The sequence below is a fragment of the Pangasianodon hypophthalmus genome, chromosome 23 (assembly GCF_027358585.1).
Source record: "Pangasianodon hypophthalmus isolate fPanHyp1 chromosome 23, fPanHyp1.pri, whole genome shotgun sequence".
NCBI lineage: Eukaryota > Metazoa > Chordata > Actinopteri > Siluriformes > Pangasiidae > Pangasianodon > Pangasianodon hypophthalmus.
The window spans coordinates 13041273-13064437 of NC_069732.1; the positions used below are offsets into that span (position 1 = coordinate 13041273).

At 37.1% G+C, this 23165-nt stretch overlaps 3 protein-coding genes across 8 annotated transcripts; 2 read left to right on the forward strand and 1 right to left on the reverse strand.

The window, feature by feature from the left end:
- Nucleotides 1–713: 713 nt before the first annotated feature.
- On the forward strand, nucleotides 714–8947 carry cap1 (CAP, adenylate cyclase-associated protein 1 (yeast)). Its single transcript, XM_026929759.3, has 13 exons — nucleotides 714–870; nucleotides 3790–3897; nucleotides 4105–4205; nucleotides 4314–4391; nucleotides 4506–4649; nucleotides 5018–5103; nucleotides 5213–5318; nucleotides 5450–5627; nucleotides 6347–6522; nucleotides 6640–6763; nucleotides 6911–6993; nucleotides 7791–7934; nucleotides 8050–8947. The coding sequence occupies exons 2-13, from the start codon at nucleotides 3792–3794 to the stop codon at nucleotides 8131–8133; spliced, it is 1410 nt and encodes a 469-aa protein (XP_026785560.1). The 5' UTR covers nucleotides 714–870; nucleotides 3790–3791; the 3' UTR covers nucleotides 8134–8947.
- Nucleotides 8948–10148: 1201 nt separating this feature from the next.
- On the reverse strand, nucleotides 10149–15540 carry ppt1 (palmitoyl-protein thioesterase 1 (ceroid-lipofuscinosis, neuronal 1, infantile)). 3 transcript variants are annotated; one of them, XM_026930149.3, is made up of 10 exons: nucleotides 15429–15540; nucleotides 14938–15041; nucleotides 13707–13816; nucleotides 13447–13574; nucleotides 13281–13351; nucleotides 12858–12960; nucleotides 11727–11817; nucleotides 11418–11516; nucleotides 11264–11335; nucleotides 10149–11063 (listed from the first exon to the last, which is right to left on the reverse strand). In XM_026930149.3, exons 2-10 carry the CDS (start codon nucleotides 15032–15034, stop codon nucleotides 10941–10943), a joined length of 894 nt encoding a protein of 297 aa, XP_026785950.1. In that variant the 5' UTR covers nucleotides 15035–15041; nucleotides 15429–15540; the 3' UTR covers nucleotides 10149–10940. The 3 variants fall into 3 exon arrangements, with proteins under 3 accessions (XP_026785950.1, XP_034154459.1, XP_034154457.1); XM_034298568.2 differs by lacking the exon at nucleotides 15429–15540 and adding an exon at nucleotides 15301–15319; XM_034298566.2 differs by lacking the exon at nucleotides 15429–15540 and having other exon boundaries at nucleotides 14938–15294.
- Nucleotides 15541–15566: 26 nt separating this feature from the next.
- Nucleotides 15567–22301, forward strand: si:ch1073-513e17.1 (sialin). 4 transcript variants are annotated; one of them, XM_026929389.3, is made up of 13 exons: nucleotides 15567–15837; nucleotides 16310–16418; nucleotides 16570–16653; nucleotides 16832–16989; nucleotides 17765–17985; nucleotides 18138–18371; nucleotides 18484–18658; nucleotides 18959–19077; nucleotides 19442–19603; nucleotides 19794–19926; nucleotides 20170–20317; nucleotides 20852–20942; nucleotides 21047–22301. In XM_026929389.3, the coding sequence occupies exons 4-13, from the start codon at nucleotides 16893–16895 to the stop codon at nucleotides 21197–21199; spliced, it is 1533 nt and encodes a 510-aa protein (XP_026785190.3). In that variant the 5' UTR covers nucleotides 15567–15837; nucleotides 16310–16418; nucleotides 16570–16653; nucleotides 16832–16892; the 3' UTR covers nucleotides 21200–22301. The 4 variants fall into 4 exon arrangements, with proteins under 4 accessions (XP_026785190.3, XP_053084372.1, XP_026785189.3 ...); XM_026929388.3 differs by having other exon boundaries at nucleotides 15568–15837; nucleotides 16570–16662; nucleotides 21047–22300; XM_053228397.1 differs by lacking the exon at nucleotides 16310–16418.
- The last annotated feature ends 864 nt before the right edge of the window (nucleotides 22302–23165 follow it).

Sequence of the window (23165 nt, forward strand, 5' to 3'; positions counted from 1 at the left end):
TGGGCAGCCTTTTTTTTTTTTCTTCTTTTTTTTTTTTGCTGCGGCACCCGGGGAGCAGTCTGGGGGTTCAGCGCCTTGCTCAAGGGTCTCACCTCAGTCATGGTATTGAGGGTGGAAGAGAGCGCTGGTCATTCACTCCCCCCACCTACATTTGCTTTACAATGCTACAATATATTAATTGCTAGACATGATGCATTAATTCTTCATGAAGTGCTGACCTGTAGTAGACTTCTCAGAAAGCATAAGGGTGGCCAGGCTTATTTCAAGGGTGGCAACTGCCACCTGTGCCACCCATGTGGCCACGCCCATGTGTGTAAACAATAAAGACTTCTACATTTTTTTCTTTGCAGTGAGGTGGTGCTTGAAAATGTCACAAAAAAGTGTATCTTTAAGACTAATTGCAATATATCATAACTGATAGAAATGACAGAATGCTGAATCTGAATGTTTTAGTGCACTGCACTCATGTGTATGATCATGTTTCAAGGTTTCTCACTCAATTCCATACAAATGACTATCCATCCATCCAGTTCTGCTTTTGAAGAATGCACACTCAGGAAATAATGTTCCCTTCTCTATCTTTCATTAGTTGTGGTTTTGTGCTGTCTTCCCTCTTTTTTGTTCTTCCTGCCTGCCCATTTCTTCTTTCTTTACTTTAGCACTCCTCTCCTCTGCCCTTATAAGGAAGTCGAACGGTGCGTTGTTGAGTCGGGGCGGAAATGGCGCGCGGGGGTTGATGGGAATTTTTTTTATAACATACAGGAAGACTAGAGACACGGAACCGAGAGACCAACACACCCACTGGACCTGTGGAGAAGAGGGGGAAAAAAAGCTTCCTTGATACGTATTAGCGTTTGTCAGAAGGCGAAGGTAAGGAAATGAGTTTGAAATGCTTGAAAGTGTCATTTCTGTGGCGTAACAAATGGATGTAGTTAGCGTGTGAAGGTATAAATGTGCTGCTGATGAAGCGGCGCTGCGGCTGTGAGCGGTTAGCTTCGAGGCGATGACACGGCATGAAGAGCTGCTCGGTTAGGCGTCTTTTCAGCTCAGCCGCTCTGTTTTTGTCAAGTCCAAACAGGATGTTTAATTCTGTTTCACGAATGTGCAATCAGAAATCAGAGTATTTCACTCAGTCTGGCGGCTGGAAAGAAAGTTTTGGGTTTTGTATTTCTGTTGTTTGTGCAGAGTGTGCAGCTCCAGGAAATAGCAGGAGAGACTCAGTTTTCATAAGCACTGGTCCTTCTGTACCTTGTTTGTGTGTGTGTGTGTGTGTGTGTGTGTGTGTGTGTGTGTTTGTTTGTTTGTTTCTAAAAGGAATTATTCAATCATGTACTGTCCTAAATCTCAGATTTTCTATTATCCTATTATCTGTTAGTAGTTTTGATCTCAGCCCCTCAGGTTAATATATATATATATATATATATATATATATATATATAATTTTTTTTTTAATCTTTCATGAAAGCAGCAGTGAATGTGGCACTGCTCACACACAGCCTGCTCTAAGAATGGATATCATCTGGCCTACTTCTCCCAAGACTAAAGCAGAAATGACCTGTTTTTGTCCTCACTAGACTGTAGCTTTATCCCTTCATGTCTTTTGCAAATGTGCTCAACCCTGAGGCTGTTAAAGCATAACCACACAGCTCTGTACACTTTCCTACTGAACATCATAGCCTAGTGATTTTAGGCCTGAGCCTTCTGGCTGTATTTACTTTCTAAACAATTCCAGCAATTTTTGCTCATTTCTGACAGCATGCAAATGCAGAAGTCATTTTTATTTCATTATTAACAATATGTCTATGTTATAGCATATTTGAGTCAAGGTTTGTTTTGCTGAATTCTGGCACAGATTGGATATTGTTGAGTAAATGTAAAATGCCTGAATGCGTTTTTTTTTTTTTTTGAAATTTTTTTCCCACGTAGGATCTTGGGCCACATCCAGATGAGGTTCTCACATCTAAACATTCATATCTGATTATAGTTATAGTCATTTTTATTTGATGATCTGCTAGGCCACAATTAATCATTTGCAACTCAGATAACACAGTGGAGTCCAGATGAAAACGTATCCTATCAATCTATGGGCAGGTACAACCATTTATTTAAAAAAAAAAAAAAAAAGCTGCAGAACCTGGGCTGTGTACGAGGATATTTCTCAGGCCATAGGAAAGATCTTAACGAAAAATACAAAGAGGTTAAGGATTACAGTAATCACAGTGGAGTCACGTGTGCTTTCTACAACCACAATGATGTTTCTGCTAAAAAATTGCTGTTTTCAGCCTACCACATTTTTGCTGGGGAATGATGAAACATTTGAGTTAAGTCTCGTGCATACGTAAACATATGTTTAAAAAAAAAAAAAAAAAAAGCCTAAGATCTTCATGGTAGCACTGTCACAACACCATAATTTTGGCTTTGATACTAAGTATAGTTTCACAATGATCGACATCAAAACGGTGACATTTTCTGACATTCATCACACTGTGCTTAAAACAGATACAAATAGGTGATACTACTTGTATTTCTGTTTTTTATATGTGTTGATTGTTTCTAGGAGCATACACTTGCATATGTTCACCAGAAGCGTTTTGTTATGCTAATGGTCTTAAAACTACATTTTTGGCAGATGTTTCCTACCAAGTTGCCTTAAATAACAAATTCCTACTGAGATGCCCTAAATGGACATTTTTGACCACCAGTGTCTTAAGTTGATTTAAAAGCCACAAAAATAATCACACTAATGATTTTGCTCACTGGCCTGTTTGCACTGGCAGCCACTTGGTGTTCAAGCTTTCCAGTGGGCGTATATATAAATTCCTTGCACGTTTCAACCATCTGAGTCAAAATTAGCTTGCAGGATACAGTGCCAACTCAGTGTTAGTCTACTTAAATAAGAAATCAATAGCATTAAAATTGTAGTTTGGGGAAAACAGTTTTGAACTTTCAACTGTGCTGTTGGGACAGGTGAGGATGGACGAAAGAGAAGTCTGCAGGTCATTTGCTTTGAAATTCAAATTCTCTCAATTTCCCTCTCTTTCTCTCTTTGTATTTACCTGATCTGTCAAAGAGACCTTACAGTACCATAGAGCTCTACACTGTAAATCCTCTCTTGCTTGTGTGCATACAGAATTCACCTGGTTAATGTAAACTTGCTAACATATAATTGCTAAATGAGTTTTCCCTACAGAATAGCACAACGCTTCATTAGAAGGTAGCACACCTGGGTTACCTGTGTTTTCCTGTGCAGAAGCACTCAGGTGGACACAATGAGTCACTCGTTTGGATTGGTGGATCAGGTTTCTCTTGCATGAGGCATGAGAGATATAAGCAAATAAGGAAAATTCTGCTCAGAAAACTCCCAACAGTAGGCAAGGAAGCTGACCTTGTTGTCTCAGAAATGTTATATTCCTTTATATTCATCAGAAATGTTGTTTCTTCATATTCCAATTTGAATAGTTTTGCAGTAGTTTGTTCTTCGGAGAGTATGCGGTATGCATTTTTTTTTCTTCTGAGAGACGAGTTATGACACATCCATTCCCACTTGTTCAGGAGTCTGTCAGTACATTGTACGTTGTAGACGGCAGTGTAGGGTGATCTTATGTGGGATTGTGCTTTTGTTGCTTATTTCTTTGCATTCTTGCATGCAAAAGTTTTTTTTTTTCTCTTCTCATTAACAATATATTCAATAAAGAGTTTATAATCAAATGTCATAGCATAGTTGAGTCAAGGTTTGTCCTTTTAGTTAGTGATTAGATTATCAGCAGTCACAGTGCGTCTCTCTGATAGGCATGGCAGAGCTGGCGAGTCTGGTGCAGAGGTTGGAGGTTGCTGTTGGCCGCCTGGAGGCCATTTCCAGCAGTGGAGGCGCAGGTGGCTCTGCTGCGGCCGGTGGAGGTACTGCAAATTAAACACTGTCTCATTCCTTATTGCTGATCCAGTGCAAACCATATTTTTGCTGGAGTGCAAAGGACATCTGACTGCCAAGCCCAGGCTGTTTTTAGATAGTAAAGTCAGCAGTGAATTTGAATGAAAAACATTGTATGTGCAGTGCTTTTTCATGCTCTGACATCCACTCATACTCTGATTGCTCTCTGTCTGCAGCTGTGTCTGCCTACGTCGAGGCCTTTGATGCCCTGATCTCAGGCCCTGTTGCTGAATACCTCGCCCTGAGTCAGAAGATAGGCGGCGATGTTCAGAAGCATGTATGTAAAGCACTGCTTACAGATCAACCCTCCAACCGACAATTCTTTTGAATTACAGCTGTGTTTCTTCTGCCACAATCATTATTCTGTAATGTAAATTTTTTGCAGGCTGATATGATGAAGCAAGCTTTCACCTGTCAGAGGCAGCTTCTGGTGACGGCCTCCTGCTCTCAGAAACCCGCTGATGTAAGTAAATTAGTGATGGTAGTAAGAATTATGATCAATTTGAGTTTTATTAAATGAATATCGGATTTGTTACAATTAATTTTGTCTAATTTGTCATACGTGTGTCTCTCTTAGGCCATTCTGACATCTCTGCTGGCTCCAGTGTCTAAAATGATTCAGCAAGTGCAGTCGTTCCGAGAGCAGAACCGCTCCTCTCCGCTCTTCAACCACCTCTCAGCCGTCAGCGAAAGTGTGCCTGCCCTCGGCTGGGTCGCCATGGTGAGTTCTGTCGACATGGTATTTTTGTATATGAGTGGTCAGTCAGTGTGTATTTGATTGAAACAATCAATTCATTCATGCAGAAAGAAACTATTGTACAGAGACACAGTGTGCTATGGCTTTTTTTCGGTGATCTGGTGACAATGGCTCAGTGTATCAGCCTAGTAGCTTGAGGCATTTGTGTCTTGAATTTTTATTGAACAGTAATATAGGTGAGGCTATAGTAGATTTTGTTGCTAAATTATATCATTAATGTGTGTTTTTGTTCTACTGTTATTTCCAGTTGAATAGGAAACTTAATGTTGAGATTTACATAAATTGAAATCTTGGTGGAAATGCTGAATGACCTCTCTCTTTCATTTTGTTAGGCTCCTAAGCCAGGTCCTTATGTCAAGGAAATGCAGGATGCTGCCATGTTCTACACAAACCGTGTGCTCAAGGATTACAAAGACAAGTAAGCTCTGTAGTGGCTTATTACATATTGGATTTTAGGGAAATTGTCTGTTTTCCATATTTTGTACTCATAACCATTTATTAACTGTCTTATGTGCCTTATTTTATAGGGACAAAACTCACGTGGACTGGGTCAAGGCCTACTTGTCAATCTGGACTGAGCTGCAAGCATACATAAAGCAGCATCACACCACCGGACTGGTCTGGAGCAAGAGTGTGAGTTGTGGTCTTAGTTCTGTCTTTATTATTATAACTGTTGTTTTTGTTGTTGATTATTATTTTGCTATTGACTTTTGGTTTTCTAGTAATTATAAGGGTATATTATTATTGCTTTTTGTCTACCACAGGGTCCAGTTGCCTCAGCATCTGGAGCTTCTGCTCCAAGCGGTGGAGCTGCTCCTCCTCCTCCTCCCGGCCCCCCTCCTCCACCTGCTGATCTGGAGAAGGCAGGAGGTGGAGATACATCCTCCACCAGCCGCAGTGCTCTCTTTGCCTCCCTCAACAAGGGAGCTGACATTACTAAAGGTAAAATTAGTCAGAGGCCATTACTATACTGTGTTATGAATGATGTTAATTTTCTAGCTGATTTGCTTTAATGATATTGGCTGTAAAAAAAATAAATAAATAAAATAAAATAAAAAAGGTCAGGCTGTCTCAAAGGCAGCTGGCTTACAGAAATAAAGTGAGGTAAATTATGATTGTTATAAAACAATAATTTGACTTTGAGTAACAGTACATGCCGCAGTTACATCAACAAATTTAGTTTAAATAGTTACATTACAACTACGGTAACTACTGTGGTGTATTTATAATGATAACTTTACTTTAAAAAGCCTTCTTGATTCTGAATGTTCTTTATCAGCAAGTGCTTTGAAGCTGTAGCAATCATGGAAATATTTATAGAGTAGATAAGCCAGCTGTACAAGTACAGCATGCAAGCTGATTAGCTAATCAGTTCTCAAACCATCAGATCTATGAGAAGTAACTCTATGGTAATAGTGCAGCAGTAACTGAGGGAATTTGTTCATTATTTGAGAATTTGCTTGTTTGTTACAACAGAGTGGTCATAAAAGTACTGTGGTGAAGACTTGTTGTTTTATTTATTTATATATATATAATTTTTTTTAATTTTATTTATTTATTTATTTATTTAATTAATTTTTTATATATTTTTTTTTTTTTTTACAGCTGTCAGGGTCATTTTCTATGCCTTAAACACCCATATCTGTTTAATACACATTCAGGGCTGAAGCATGTGTCTGATGCCCAGAAGACCCACAAGAATCCTCACCTGAGGTCTCAGGCAGGCCCTGTGCACACAGGACCCAAACCCTTCTCAGCTGCCCGGCCAACTGCCACTGCTGCCCCAGCCCGCACTCTGCCTCCAGTGCTGGAGCTGGAAGGCAAAAAATGGAGAGTGGTAAGTGGGAAGAATTGTCACAAAGTCTGTGGAATTAATGTTGTCATTAAGGAGATATCAGTTTTTTTCATGTTTCCCACTTCTTAAATTCTCTTGGCTTTTTGATGTAATTAATAGGAGAACCATGAGGGTGCTCAGGGCCTTGTGATCAGTGAGACAGAGCTCAAACAGGTGGTCTATGCCTTCAAGTGCAACAACAGCACTCTGCAGATAAAGGGAAAGCTCAACTCAATCACTCTAGGTATGGATGCAACACTGCCCCCACTTCACACAGACGGATGTTCTGCTTTTCAAAATGTTGCTTGAGAATGTGCAGCATAAAAAGAAGTTACATTTGTTTTGATTTTTTTTATTTTATTTTTTTTAAACCATGTCACTTTGTCTGCAGACAACTGCAAGAAATTGGGCCTTGTTTTTGATGATGTTGTGGGTATTGTGGAGATGATCAACTGCAAGGATGTTAAAGTCCAGGTGAGTATATCTATATATTCAACTCAGTCCAAAGAGGGAACACATTTTATGAGGGCTGTCCCATGTAATACTTTCATTCAATAAATGTGACTCTATTGAAACACTATTCCTAAACTTTTTTTGCACAAATGTGCTTTGTTGCTTGATGTAGGAAAAGGAGTCTGAATGGAGTATACCATAAATTACATACCTTTTGTTTTCACAACTTCCTTAAATTATGAATTGATTTTTTTTAACTGGATATAAAAACAAACAAGTAGGCATCATAAAACTGGTAATGATGTATGTAAGTAATTTTTTTTCCATCCTACATTTATTGGAGTTTTTTCGTTTTCTGTGGTTGAATCTCAGTAATGTTCTGTTAGTTCTACAATGCTGTTATGTTACACGCTGTGTAGTGAAAATATGTGGGTAAGCGTATATGAAGATGTCATTAGAACTGTAAAGTTCAGTTAGATGTTAGTGACAAGAAAACATTACTGTGTGCAAATGAAGAAAACCAAATTTATTTCAAAAACATTAAGGATTTTTTTTTTAATGTTTTTTTTGCTTGAGAAGGCATAACTCAATTTTTATCTTCCTTGGTTTGTGACATCAACATAGCGCAGTGTAGTAAAACCACTAATATTTTGTATGTGCCATTAATTAGCATATAATTCTATACTATTGAAATGTAATTGAATGCTGAATCTACATAGTCAAATTTCAGATTTTCTATTTGACAGCCTTACATGACATTAACACTTCAGCACACCTGTTGTCCTTGTTGCATATTTGAATGTCTTCTGTATATGCAGGTTTTGGGCAAAGTTCCAACCATTTCCATCAATAAGACGGATGGTTGCCATGTGTACCTGAGTCAGGCCTCTCTGTCGTGCGAGATAATCAGTGCCAAGAGTTCAGAGATGAATGTGCTGGTGCCTGGCAAAGATGGAGAATTTGTGAGTGTTGGAGTGAATTATGTGATTAATAAGAGGAATGTCCAAGAAATACAAATGTGCAAGGTGGTGATGAAATTTAATTTTATGGTTTCTTTATTCATTTTTTTTTTTCCAGACTGAGATTCCTGTCCCTGAGCAATTCAAAACAGTATGGGACGGCAAAAAGCTGGTCACTACAGCTACGGAGATTGCAGGATAAACGCCTCACCTATGATATTCCACCCCCTTTGCCAATGCCTACCTGACTGACAGACCAACCAGCCAATCACAAACAAAACTGAAATGCTAATTGTGTCCAAACTCCCCATCAGCCAATCAGAGGTGTGGCTGAACATTCCTTCAGCCAATGAGATGGCTGTTTGCTTTATGCAGCATAATGAAACTTTTCATTCCATTTGATATTTAATAGCAATTCCTTCGTTGCCAACAATCAAGTTGTTTTGCTGTTTTCAAGCATTCCAAGGAAAATAAAATGTGAACAGCCAAAATTATGCATATATTCTTTATATTCGTTGGTTATTTTGTCTAATTTCTTGGTCTTTTGTTTGTTTAATTTGTTTTATGTGATCAGGGGGTAGACGTTGTGTTCAGGTGATGGAGTCCTAGTAATTTTTGTTCTATATATGCAAATCTGTCCTAAAGCACACACCCCTTCCTCAGACAAAATCAATGCTAGCATTTCAGACATTGATGTTGATTTTATTTGTATTTTGGGGGTAATTAAAACCAAGAATTGTGGTATCACCCAAATTAGATGACTAATTGGAGAAAATGATGGATTGCATACCAACTATACTGGTGCATTTTCTTACTATCTTAGCACTGATGCAAAAGTAATGTTAAAAGATCTCGTAATAAAAAGGAATATTACTTCCATTACATACTGTATTCTGGTGCACAGAGCACATTCCCTAAAGCACTGTAAAGGAACATTCCATGATATAACTGAAAATAAGAGGAACAGTAAGGACAGTGGACATTTATGTAGAAATATCTTTTTTTTTTTTTTTTTTTTCTCCTTTAAAAAATTGTTAGGCATAAATGCAGCTGCAGAATTCCTGTTGAGACTCTAGATGTCGGCATCATCAAATTGACCAGTCACTGAATTGTAGTTATCGAATTATTTCCTATGGTGGTCAGTATAAACATTTTGAAGTAGACTTGTCATCCATTATTTTTACTTAATCCTCTTGAAATCCTTTTCTTCTCATAGCACTCAGGCCATGTGAAATTTCTTTTTTATTATTAATTTGTCTTGTTGTATTTAGTTTTTTTTATCTGGTCAACAATTTTAATTCTGCTCATTATTAGTACTGGAGGACGATAACATTAAAATGGTTGCAATGAATGTCACTTTGTTCTGTCATTACTTTGTGGTTTGAATTTTGTAGTAATGACTTTTCTAGGCACTTTTTTTTTTTAAGTCATATTTCGTTTTTGTGAGGTCAGACTGCTACAGTAACCAAGTCTCCAAATTTAGGTTTCAGAAGCACTATGCTTATAAAGTGTCCTATGAACTTAAATTATCAGCATAATGAACCTTTACCTGTAATAATAAAGGGAAGTACCCCAAAACTAAAGTCATCAGTGGTAAGCCACTTAGTTTGATTAAATTCCCTTGTAGTTTCTAAAAGAGAACAGAGATTAGACTTAACAAATATAAACATTATTTTAGCGGAACCAAATACAGCGTTTGGTTTGCTACCTGACCAAAAATAAAGTGCACACCCATATACTGTCTTCATTATCACAAGTGACTTCAACCTAAATGCTATTGGCATGTCAAAATCTTCTCAAAGGGAGAGAAATACTTTGTGCTCTTATTTCGGGCTCTCAAACACCATCTCACTGTTTCTGTAGCTGTCTGCTTAGGGACCAGTCTAGGAAGGCTGCCCGGGAATATATATTAAAACGCCACAAAGTTTTCTGCTTTACCTTTAAATTCATTAATGTGCCACCACCATCATCATCATCATCATCAAATGAACTTATATAGTGCATTTCCCTAGCTCAAGGTTGATGAACAGAGTATACAACAAAGAAGATAACATTTAAATTGTACACAAAAGTTGAACACTGTAGTACAGTGTGAAGAGATGGGTTTTCAATCAGGATTTAAACGACAAAAAAAGGAATTTGAATCACGGAGAGTCTGGGGAACTGAATTTCCCATCCTGGGAGCATCAATTAAAACAAATATATGGTTGAGAAGTGTAAAATTAGACTTTTTATTAGTTGGCTTGACATAAAATACACATTCACACTAGAATCTGATTGCTATGCAAAATCAGTCTGTTCTATAAATCAGATACACCAGAACCTGAACCCCATTTAATGAAGTCTGAAAGAAACAGAGATGAATAATTTGAATTTACTGAACATTTTCACCGAAAATATAAAATAATTAAATGTACCCAATCTGAATTCAACTCTCTGAAACTTGGGTCTTAAAACATCACCTAAAAATAAAACTAACAATTTAAGAAATTCAAGCAGAAAATTCAGCACTGTCACTTAGTTGTTAAAATTGAAGTCATACAATTTCAGGCTGTTTCCTTCCTTGTAAAGTTAACAGGTTAAAAGGCTTTCTTGTTAGAGTAAGATTAGAAACCTTGGAGTTATGTTGGGATTGGCCAAAATTGAGTTTAGTTACATCAAGCTCACCTACTCTTGCTGGGACGTTCAAATGTTTTTCCATGAATTTTTACAATCACATGAACACACGGTACAGAATATTCTACTGTTTATAGGTTTTAACTCAAATTTAAGACCTAGACCTAGATTTTGATATTTTTAAGCATTATGAATTCGGGTTGAGGGTCAGGTGAATCTGATTTAACTGTGGTCCACTTTATGAAGCAAAACGTCAGTGCAATAAAATTGAGCTGATTTATAGTTAGTACATAACGTGTCATTAGATTGATAGACATAAGTAGTCCAGCATTAGGGTATGTGAGCGTCAGTTCTGTCATTACTGATGTGGTATTAACACAGACAGCTGGGGGATTACCGCAAATAGGGGATTAATTTGGCATTGAACCACTCTCGACTAAACTGTAAATGATCTCCATCACTGGTAAGAAACACCAGTTTTCCAGCTTTATCCATCTCTGCCAGTCCCAGGCGATCCTACAAAAAAAAAAATCACAAGACACACTGATGGTTTCTTGGCTTGAAATTTCACTTGCAAAACAGGTAGGAAAAAGGAAGCTTGTGGGCCTCAACCCTACCCCAAGCATTCTGCTTGAATGGAATAAAAATGTAGGAAACTCTGACAGAAATGTTGAAATTATTATTTAGCTAGGAAAGGGAATCTGTGCAATGCTTACCTCTTTATATAAGGTACTTTCCTGCAAAGTCTCAGTCTCCTCAGCCTGACCAGTTTTGAAGAAGCCAAACCACTGAGAGAGGAAGTAAAATAAGCAAAGATGTGCAACTGTTGAGCTTTTCATGAGAAGATTTTAATTCCAGACCTTCTATTACCTCTGATACCACAGGGTCCACAATGGTGTCTTGTAGAAACTTAACCATCACAAACTTCTCCAAAGTCATGAGGTTCTTCTTGTAGGTCTCATTCACCACCTTTAAGAAATGGCAGTGAGGTACAGATGTGATCAGATATGTTCTTATCTAAACCTTATTACCTCATGTACCAGACATTAACCTAGCACTTGCGACTTATAAAACAATATTAATTCATTAATGAGATTCGTTTGTATTCTTTTGTATTCCACTTGGAAAAAATGAGTAAGAAATCCTCTAAGCAACTCTTGAGGAATAATATGGACGTACCCGCTCTTGATTTATATCAGCAAGAAACAGGCTACGCTGTTTGTACAAGTCATCGTTGAGTGGATCGTGCCAGTACTGCGCCTGCACCAAGCTAAAGCAAAAGAATGTGCACAGTTACGTAAGGAATAAAACACTTGGGGTGAGCAGTTACAGGAAAATAATCAACAATGGGGTGGTGTGATGCATTACCACCCCAAAGTTTATTATCTCCCAATAACAGCATGTCCCAAAGTGTTTTATTCCTCACATACCACAGCATTTTGTCAGCAATTTTTAATTTATTAATGAACAACATGTCATGCATTTATCGTTGCATTTAATGTTGTGCAACATGTGAAAGATAAGATAAGTTCTTGTTGTCACTAATGTTATAGCAGTTATACAGTCTTTCACGTAGCTCGTCTTGTTACAGGAATGTGTCCAGGAATGTTCCCCTTTCGCACATTCCTGTACATATAGCTCATAGTTCATATCATATTTCTTATTATTTCTTATTCATTTCTGATTTTTAAATTTTAACTTTAATTTAGTATTTAATGCACAGTCTAAAGAGGAGTAGGCCAGGTTTCCATTTCACTGCAAGTTATATACTGTATATAATTGTGTATGTAAGAAATAAAAATCTTGAATCTTGAATCTTGAACAAAGAAACCTGAAAGTGCACAAACCTCCGTCATGAGAACTTTCCAGAGATGGAAAACTTACAGACCATGACAAAGCTCTGATTGTTCAGACTCCTTGCATAAATGTTAAATACATGTCTCCCTGCAGAAAGTTTCACCATATCACCAACTATACATTTATCACTTTTAAATAACAATGCATTTTTAAAAATCTGTTTATTATTTGGCTTAGATTATGTTAAGCATCCAGCATTCAAATTGCTACAATAGAAATGATAACGTATTTCAACAGACGCATTAATATAAACCTATGATTTGAATTACAGCCAGCACTACTGTCAGAACTACTGTTATAGAAAATTAATCAACACCATCTGACCAATCAGATTAGTCAATTCAACCACACGGTTATATAAAGATAAAAGATAACTTAGATTTTCCATGGCCAAGAATGATCACTGACTATCTCTAAAAGTGTCACCCTCGCAAAAGAAAATCACAGTCTCACTGTTTCTGCACTGCATCTGTGTAGGCCCCAGAGTTCAGTGCCCTCCGGATCCAGTCGCAAATATGGGAACTCTCACCAGGGCATCGAGGCAAACCATAAACTCCTGTGTAGTAAAGCAGAACAACAAAACTGATAAACCAAGAAAAGGAACTTGAAATGAAACGGACATGATAATGAAACCTGACCTAAGTAGCATGTCAGTATAGTAACACATCCCATTTAGACATGTGATACAGTCTGCGCTTACCTGAAATGGTTAACTATATGTCATATTTCCTCATTGAGAATTTCACTGAGAGTTTATCTTTTACCTACACTACATTTTATATATATTTCAAGTTGACTCCCTGAACTGCTGAATACAGTTTACAATGGCAAACACTTGCACATTTCCTGTTAGTAGCTGAACAGCTATTTCACCACCTTGATGCTGTCCACCAACTGAGATGAGAGTCTTCATTGGAGGGTAAGGACATCTCTGTGCCACAGCACGTCTGAGAAGAAGACAAGCACAAAAAAGAGACAACATCAGAGTGTTTTCTTCTCACTCCAGATCGTCATGAATTGACTCCAGTAGCACAGTACTTACAGAAACTGCGCGCCCTGAGAGAAGCCCATTGCATTATATCCTCCCTTCAGTTTAGGGTCCTGTGCTATTTTATCACACACAAACGCCACTTGCTCATTAACATCCACGAAAAATCCACTTTCTGTGTCCTGAAATACAGATTAATGAGCCAAATTAAAAACAAAAAACTTTAAAACTGTGTTGGTTCCTTTTTGACATAAAAAACAAAAACTAAAAAAAAAAAAAAACGTAAAATGCATCATGACATTGAACCTGAGTACCTCTGCTATAGTCTTTCCAATCATGAGAGACAGCACGTATATACCAGGCAGTTCCTCTTCCACCATTTTCTTTATAGCGCCCATGCTCAGAGGGTTGCAGCAGTTATCTCCTATGCAAACAAGATTGAAAATAGTCTGTGTGCCAGGTCTGTTATTCACTGGTTTACACTTTACAGTTTACTGTTTACAGATAATATTTTACAGTTAATACGTTTCCCTGATCTTTACATTATTAATTAACATTAGCAAAGCATGAATGTCTAGATGAATACCCTGTAATAATATTCAAAAATTAATTTTATTGTACTGATTAGTGATTGTTTAAAGCATGAATAAACAAACAAACCTTTCAGTTATGCAATAAAGCCTTAATTAATCTGTTCTTGGTGGTTCATTTGTGAAATTTAAGAATAAGGCTTAATGGCACACCCCCTGATTTGAGTTCAGCTGATTATCAGCATTAAAAATATGCTATAACTTTGTTGCACTTTATGCCAATAGAATATTTTAAATCATACATAGAATAAACCTCAGTTTTCAGTCTGACACTGCCATTGTCATATTTATATTTATTTATTTTCTACCTCACTTTTCTTATTCTTACTATCATGCCACTGTGACACCTTTAATTTCCCCATGAAGGATTAATAAAGGTTTGTCTTTTCTTTAGATCATTTATTCATTTTCAGTAAGCACTTTATCCTGGTAAGGGATTCGGAGCCTGTACATCACAGGGCACCACTCACACACTCACTTACACCTGGGGGCAATTTACCTTCACCAATCCACTGACCTACATATTTTTGGATAGTGGGAGGAAACCAGAGAACCCAGAGGAAACCCACGCGAGAACATGCGAAACTCAACAGAGACAGTAACCCAAGCTTGTGATCGAACCTGGGACCCTAGAGCTATGAGGTGGCAATGTTGCACCACCATGCTGCCCAGCTTTTTAGTTCTGCGTCAACATTGAAACAAATAAGAATGCAAGTGTTCATAACTTTGTTTGCACCGTTTACAGTGTATTAATGTATAAGTTCATAGTTTGTTAATATATACTAATGCATTACTCTAGTTTAATGCATTAATCTTTATCTGTAATACAACAGTTTAATGCATTCCATTACAATATGCATTTGCACCTTATATAACATTTACAAATGATATAGCAAATCATGTTAATATTAATAAGGTTAATATTAATTAATACTGGATACAGTAGTGGTCTTACCCATTCCATGCCAAATGACCAGAGGGATGGAGTTATTGGACCCTTGAGCTGCTCCTGAGAGTAAAAGCAGTGACCCAAAGAACAGCAGAGATGCCATGTTTAGTCTGAAGAGGAACACAACACAACTGAGCAATTTACAGAGATCACAAGATGGCAACAGAAAAGCACGTGACTTCTCAAGAGTAATGTTTTTCCAGCTACAAATAAGTGCAAGGCATTTTTATGACGTCATTAATTGTCATGGAGTTTTTAATCCATCAGAGTTTCCTTCCTTTTCATGCTTTTATCGATGAGATCAGTACTCTAACTAAGCAAGCCTTACAGTTAGTAAACGCGCGTGATAACACAAAGCTGCAAAATTACTTATAATTACTAATTCACTTCCTGAATGCAGCACTGAATCACGTGACAGCACTGAAACAAACCGGTGTGCCTTCGCCTTGTACCTTGAAAATATCAGTATTTTAGATCATGGTTTGAGAGCCTCAGACCTGAAAGAATGACGTTCAGTCAATCCACATGTGTTAACCTGCTGTGTTACGCAGTGCAAAATTCCTACGAACCCTTCCTGTTTCTTCAGTCACATGACCGACACGCTGACAAGGCAACAGGAGAGCGGCGGTATGTTCACACAGTGCAGCGGCTGCGCACATTCAGCGCCTTATCCAGGTTGTGTACACTTTGATTTCCAGCAATGGCTGCTTGAGGAGTTGCGACATTGAACATACACTGCCGGTTTCAAACGAGCCACTAACCACAATAACAAGAAGACCAACTGGACCTTTCACAGTGTAGCATGTGCTTAGAAATAAGAAAATAATATTTATTTAGGACGCGACAAAATGCGCAGAGTCGCTTATTCACCACCAGCAACTTCTGACTGAACATTTACACTCTATGGTAAGAAAAATGTAATACGATCTAAGATATATCCTTTCTGACACTTTATACTATACAAATGATCAGATAAAATTAACATTTGAACCCGATATGGCTTTTTTTTTAAGCTTTGTGGTGTATAATTTGTTATACAGACTTCATGTAATAAGTGCATAACACTGTAATAATATATGCATTGTGAAGATTGACATTTGTGTGTCTGATCAAGCATAAGTTGAATGTGGCCCAGAATATTTGACTATTTACTGTCTGGAGTAAATGAATTGAGATTTTTATCCCATCTAATTTTGCTAGAATTACCATTCAATGAATTTGCAGTGTTCAGTACATTATAACAAGAAAATATTATTAACAGATCATACTGAATGTTCAATGTAATGAAATCAATTTACAGTTACCCTTAATAGAAAAGAAATTAGTTAATATGTTATTAATTAATAACATTAGTTAATAACAGTCATTGTTCCAACAGTATTTACAGATGAAGTGACTTGACAAGAGTCCTAATTCCTGGGGAACTACAGTTGGTCACATGTGCTTACTTTTGCAGTCATGCGATTCCCCATATCATAAACAATGATGTGAGTACAGCAGTTACAGTTTTATGATGTTACAGTTTTAGTCTATTAGGATGAGGACAGAATTGTGTAGCTTGAAACAGACCCCTGTAAAGGTGTACTTTTGCATTACTGATGTCATAATATCAACCATAAGCTCTCCTTCCACATACAGGACTACTTGACTATGCGAACGCTGAAAAAGTTCTGAAAGCAGTTTGCGTCAACGACGAGCCACAAAAACTCCTCAGCCTGGTTGGTAAGTTTGGTAAGTGAAATAGGAAATCATTACAAAGTACGCTGTTGTCTCTGATCTATTGAACTGTGCACACTTTTTCTGCCTACTTAGATGCACCTGTTTCTCAAAGTGTTATTGATTTTTCTGAAGTTCAGAGTTCAATAGTAGGCTGTTTTATCTGGATTGTTTTCTGATGCAGGACTTGTGGACACTATGGTTTGATGAGCACATCTTAAAATTGTTGCACTTGAACATTTACCATGGCCCTACATGATGGATGTTCTGCTACCTCAACTGTGGAGGATCAGGAGGACGAGGAAGCACCACTGCTGCAGAAACAAGCAGAACAACTTACAGGTTGGTTTCTTTTAAAGATTTATATGTAATTATATTTCATTTGATGATTTGCACATAAAGAATACTTCTATGGATTATGGTTTAATTTGGATTTAGATTTCATCCTGGAGTAGTAAAGTTCAATAGTAAAATAGTAAAATATGATTAAACGTATTTAGGCATAGATCTGTTTTTGGATGATCTGAAGCTACAGAGCTTATTTGAGACATATATATATATATATATGTGTGTGTGTGCATGAACAAATACTGAAATTTTCTCAGACCAAATTTTATACCAGACCATTTTTTAGATATCCAATGAACCCTGTATGTGTTCATTGTCAGTTGCCACCGAGATATTGAGCAGGGAGATTAACCTTGGCATCAGTGCTTACTCTGTAAAAGTAGTATAACAGTAAAATCGTTCACTTGGCTACTGGGTTACAGTATGTGAGGCCCAAATCACAAGTTAAATATAATACACGTTTTTGTCATCTACATAAGCCCAAAGACGCACTGCATGCGCTTCACCCTGCACCGCTCTTTACATGATTAACATCAGCTACCCTGATATTTATCCAAGACTCAGTTACACTATGTGGGCTTGATTGTAAGGCTAGATTTCAATAGGTACCTAGCATAATCTTTTTTTGAACACTGTGTCTGTAAAAGGTCTCACAGATTTTAAAACATGAGTAATGTCTACCAAATAATAAATTTGTTACTATGTCATTTGTTTGCTTGTAAACAGTTTGTATTTTCTGAATGCGATCTTGAAGTCATGTGTGTAACAGTGCATCCTCAGTGCTGCTCTGTCCGATACAACCTGGCCTTCATGATGTTCCTTGGCTTCGCTGTGGTGTACGGGCTCCGGGTCAATCTCAGTGTCGCCATGGTCGCCATGGTCAATACAACTGGTATCCAGCCATCGTTCAATGTCAGTGAATCAATGGAATGCCCAGCATCTTCTACTACCTCTAATAGCAGCAGTGAAAATCCCAATCAGCCAGATGGGGTGAGTGCTTTAGTCCACTCTCCCAGCCACAGCATATGTAGAAAGAAATGTCAATGATGGTTTATTTTGCTTACAAGCCACACTGCACTTCCTAGGTTCCTGTATGTAATGGTCTACTTTGCACTTCCTTGTCTCATTCTCATTTCTCTCAGGTACCAAGATACCCATGGAATCCTGAGACTCAGGGAGTGCTGCTGGGTGCGTTCTTCTTTGGGTACCTTTTCACCCAGATCCCCGGGGGCTACCTGTCAGGTCGCTGTGGTGGGAGTAAGTTCCTGGGAGGAGGAGTTTTGTGTACAGCAGTCCTCACTATCCTCACTCCTCTGGCTGCTGAGCTCGGGGTCAACTGGCTGTTTGCTCTAAGGGCCCTGGAGGGTTTTGGAGAGGTGAAGCCACATTAAAATGTTTTTTTTTTATTTAAATAATTACATTTTCACAATTCGTTTTCATGCGATACCAATGACCAAGCCTGGACAAAAATGTGTTTTGTGTGATTAGGGTGTGACATTCCCTGCCATGATGGCTATGTGGGCCTGCTGGGCCCCTCCATTGGAAAGAGCTCGTCTGATGACTATCTCAGGAGCTGGAGGAAATTTTGGTGCTTTCATTGCTTTCCCTCTCACAGGCTTCATATGTCACAGTCTGGGCTGGCCTGCAGTCTTCTACTCCTGTGGTAATTAGCTAACTCTAATATCTTCACTTTTAACTCAACCCAGTTAAAGACTCCAGTTTGTACAAATATGCACAATTGCTTAAATAACATTAAAAGTTATTTTCAAACATCTTGTGTGATATGCATTAAAGTGTGCAGTAAGTTAAACATCTTGTCATGCATTTACAAATATACATGTCTTACATTGTAATTTGGTTTGGAGATACCATGAAAAATCCTGCTCTGATGGACTGAATTTTGACACAATTTTAGTCATCACTGACATGGCAATTGGTCTCTATTCTTACATTTTGCCACCAGGGGGAGCAGGATGTCTTTGGGCAGTACTGTGGTTCCTCATGGTGTCGGATGAACCTCACAGACATCCAAGAATAAGTGACCACGAAAGGGAATACATTATCAGCTCTATAGGTTCAGAGGTATTAAGTGATTGTCAGTGAATAATATGAGTGACAGACAAAAGAGTTGAGTATTTGCTCTGTACATGTTAGAAATTATACTCACTGAGTGATATTAAAATCTGACCCTTCTCAGTTGCTAAGCTTGGCAATGTAAGTAGATGCAGTGGTTTGTTTACAGGATATTTCTGATAAATATCTATTAATAATCAACTATGTTGGTTTTAATTGTCTGGATAATATTTAAGCCAATGTCATTATTACTACCTATTGTAAAACAATAATAATAATAATAATAATAATAATAATAACACTAATAATAATAATAATAATAATAATAAGATGCTGAGTGTAAATTGATGGTGTTCTTTTCTCTACTGTACAGGGAGGCTCGCATGGTTGGTCAGTGCCGCTGTTATCCATGGTGCGCTCAGGCCCTCTCTGGGCCATCATCATCACACAGATGTGCGCTAACTGGTCTTACTACACACTTCTTACCTCGCTGCCTACCTACATGGACACAGTGCTGCACTTTGACCTGCGCCAGGTTAGATTTCTTAAAGGTTTTAGCCCAATGACCACAGTGTCTTAGAGCACTATGCATAAATACAAATACTATACTAATACGCTATGCACGTACTAATAATATCTATGAATATCTCAGCCACAAATGGTCAAACAAGCACTACTCATGAGATGAAGACATGTCATCTGACATTCTCTTACTCCGTGTGTAGAACGGCTTCCTGTCGGCGATACCCTACTTGGGTGGCTGGTTGTTCTCCGTGCTCTCAGGTGTGTTCGCGGACAAACTTTTGGAGAGGGAGATACTGAGTGTAACGGCTGTCCGCAAAATTTTCACTTTTGCAGGTTAGTGAAAGCGACTGAGGTCGGTTTCAGTTATCATGAGATGGATATATCCTCTTAACTTTGGTGAAAAAAACAATATTCGGGTTAATTGTAATGGCATAGCACTTTAAACAATAGATATTATCACAAAGCAGCTTTACAGAAATCCGGATGTAGTTTTAGATCCCTAATGAGCAAAGATGTAAGCGACAATGTAAAGGAAAAACTCTATGAAAAACTCTATCTTTGTGTTTCTCATTCCAGGTTTGCTCATTCCAGCGGGACTCCTGGTAGCTGTTGGTTTCTCCGGGTGCAGTGGCATTCTGGCTGTTACCTTTCTCACTCTGTCCACCACTCTCGGGGGCATCAGTGCAGCTGGAGTCTTCATTAACCAGATCGATATTGCTCCTCAGTATGGGCACTAGGATCTTCTGATATTACAGGCTTCCCTGTTCCAATCCAAGACCTCTGTTTCATATGTGTAGAAATAAGCCATTCCATAACTATATGTTAATTATTTGGTGGCAAACAGTAATGATGGGAAAATGTACACTACATTAGTTCCATTTTTGGTCGAGCAGCCACTTATTTATGCCTTGTGTGGTCCTTGTGTGTGATTTTCTGTTAAAACATTTTCCCCATCATTATTGCTCATTATTGTTATTGTTCAAAACCAACACAGAGATCTTCAAAAGTAAAACCAGTATGAAATCTGTAAATATATTATTTGTAATATTAAACTTTAATTTTGCATATACATGTACTGCACTGCTGTTTGCACAGTACTGTATGTATGTATATATATATATATATATATATATATATATATATATATATATATATATATATATATATATATATATATATATAAATATATAAATTAATTGCAGGAAATTTTTTAACAAGCTGTCTTCTTCCTTCTTTTCTCAATATCCCATGTACTCAGGTATGCCGGCATACTGCTTGGGATCACCAACACTTTTGGCACTATCCCAGGGGTACTTGCGCCAATTGCAACGGGTCAACTTGCCAAAGATGTGAGCTGCTATTACACACATTTTTTAAACAATCCTTAGAGTTACTTATAACACACCACATTGTTACAAACTCCTTTCCTTACAATACTCCTTTCTCCTTAAAGTATACTCTGATGGGCTGGATGAAGGTCTTCTATTTGTCAGCAGGAATGAGTGTATTTGGAGCCTTATACTACGTACTGTTTGGCACTGGAAAGATCCAAACTTGGGCACTCAGGGAGAACACGACAGAAACAGAGACAGAAGGAAAGCACTAAACTTGTTCTGAAAAGGACGCTATGCAAATTATTTACTTGAACACATAATTAATTTCTAAATGACTTTTATTATTTTATGCTCTTAATATAATACATGAAAAAAGAAGGGAATAAGGGAAAGCAATACGTTTGTTTATATACTTGATGTTTGTCTAATCCTGAATTATCAATAACGTGGTTAATGTTTAGGTGAAAATAAGGACCATTCCATGGGAATAACTGTTATGTCTTATAATACTGGAATGTCTCTATATTTTATTTGACTTTGTAGAAAATCTCACTTCATGAAACACCAGCACCACCTTTAAAAATGTGTCATTTTTCAAACCGTTTTGTTTATTCAACAATTTGTATACACTTATAGGAACTTATACGTTTTGTTACTCTCCTATGTTTTTACACGGTTTAATATGTAAATGTTTTTAAGCCACTGTATGCAATAATTATAGCACTGAAATATATTGGAGTTACATTCAACTGTAAATTTGTTATTTAAAACATTTATCAGTTGTATTTCACAGATCCAGTTCATAGAAACGTTTGATTTTGTGCTGATTTTTAAATTTTTGTTACTGTTATATTATTGTTTTGTTTTTAATTTTTTAAATTTTAATATTTTTAATATGTAACAGCTTTAATATTAGTCAATTGCAATGCTTCATGTCTTGTGGTAAATATACATTACTAAAAGATAATAAAGGAACAATTCATGCTGTAAGCCTATATTAATTTGCTTACTATAATGGCTACCTAGATTTCTTAATTTTTGTTAAACATATAGCAAAAACTTAATTGTATCAGGCAGAAGGTATGTAAGTGTTAAATATTCAGTATGTGAGGGTGCATAGCATAATTAATTATAGTTCATCTGTTCATTCTGTGGATACAGCAAGAATCTCATGAGGTGTTCTGAAGTTACATAACAGATTTCCATGTATGCTGGTAATTTTTAAAAGTGCATAATTAACCAAAAGTTTTTTAAAAAATGAGAAAAATAATTACAAGCCTGTTGTAATTATTACTGTTGTACACATCCAGCCTATGTCACACGATCAGACTCATGATTTGAGTGATGAGCATGTGATGGGAACCAAACAAGGGAAGCAAGTAGGGTTTATTTTGATAAAATAATAAAAAGAGTTGTGAAAGATGAAGAATGGGAAAATGTTACATACAGTACTGTGCAAAAGTCTTAAGCACATGCAAAGAAATGCTGTAGAGAAAAGATGCCTTCAAAAATAATGAAACTAAATGTTTCTACATTTTAAAAAATACTATAAAGAGCAGTAAACAGTAATAAATGAAACAAAGTCAATATTTGGTGTGACGATCCTTCACTTAAAAAAACAAAAAAAACATAGTAGTCTCAGGTACAGTGTGTGCAGTTTTATAAGGAAATTAGCTGTAAGTGTCACTGAGCATCTTGCAGAAGCAGCCACAGTTCTTCTGGAGACTTTGACTGTCACACTTGCTTCTTATTTTTGCAGCGAAACCCATCAGCCTTCATTATGTTTTTTGTCTGAAAAGCGTCTCTTATGTAATATGCTGCTTTCTTTACTGACATACAAACATTTTTCTGTAACATTTAATTTTGTGCTGGAAAACTAATGTTTGGAATCTAAAATGTTTTTGTACTGAATCAATAATGTAGAAGTCATAAAATAACAATCTATAACAATGTTTGTACTAAAAAAAAAAAAAAATAGGGTACCTAAGACGTTTGCACCGTACTGTACGTCGTGCAACTGCATGAATACCATTATATTGTTACTGAATAACATAACTAAATATACTAGTACTGCCAGTCTATTTACTGCTAGTACTTTAGTACTGCTTTTTCCAGCATAATAATTTAAAAAGCATTTTTTTTAACAAATGGGTGGCCACAAAAAGTGAGGAATGCTTATATGTCTATGGAAGAGTCTTAGGAAAGCATTCTCATTTACCTAATTAGAAATGTTAAAAG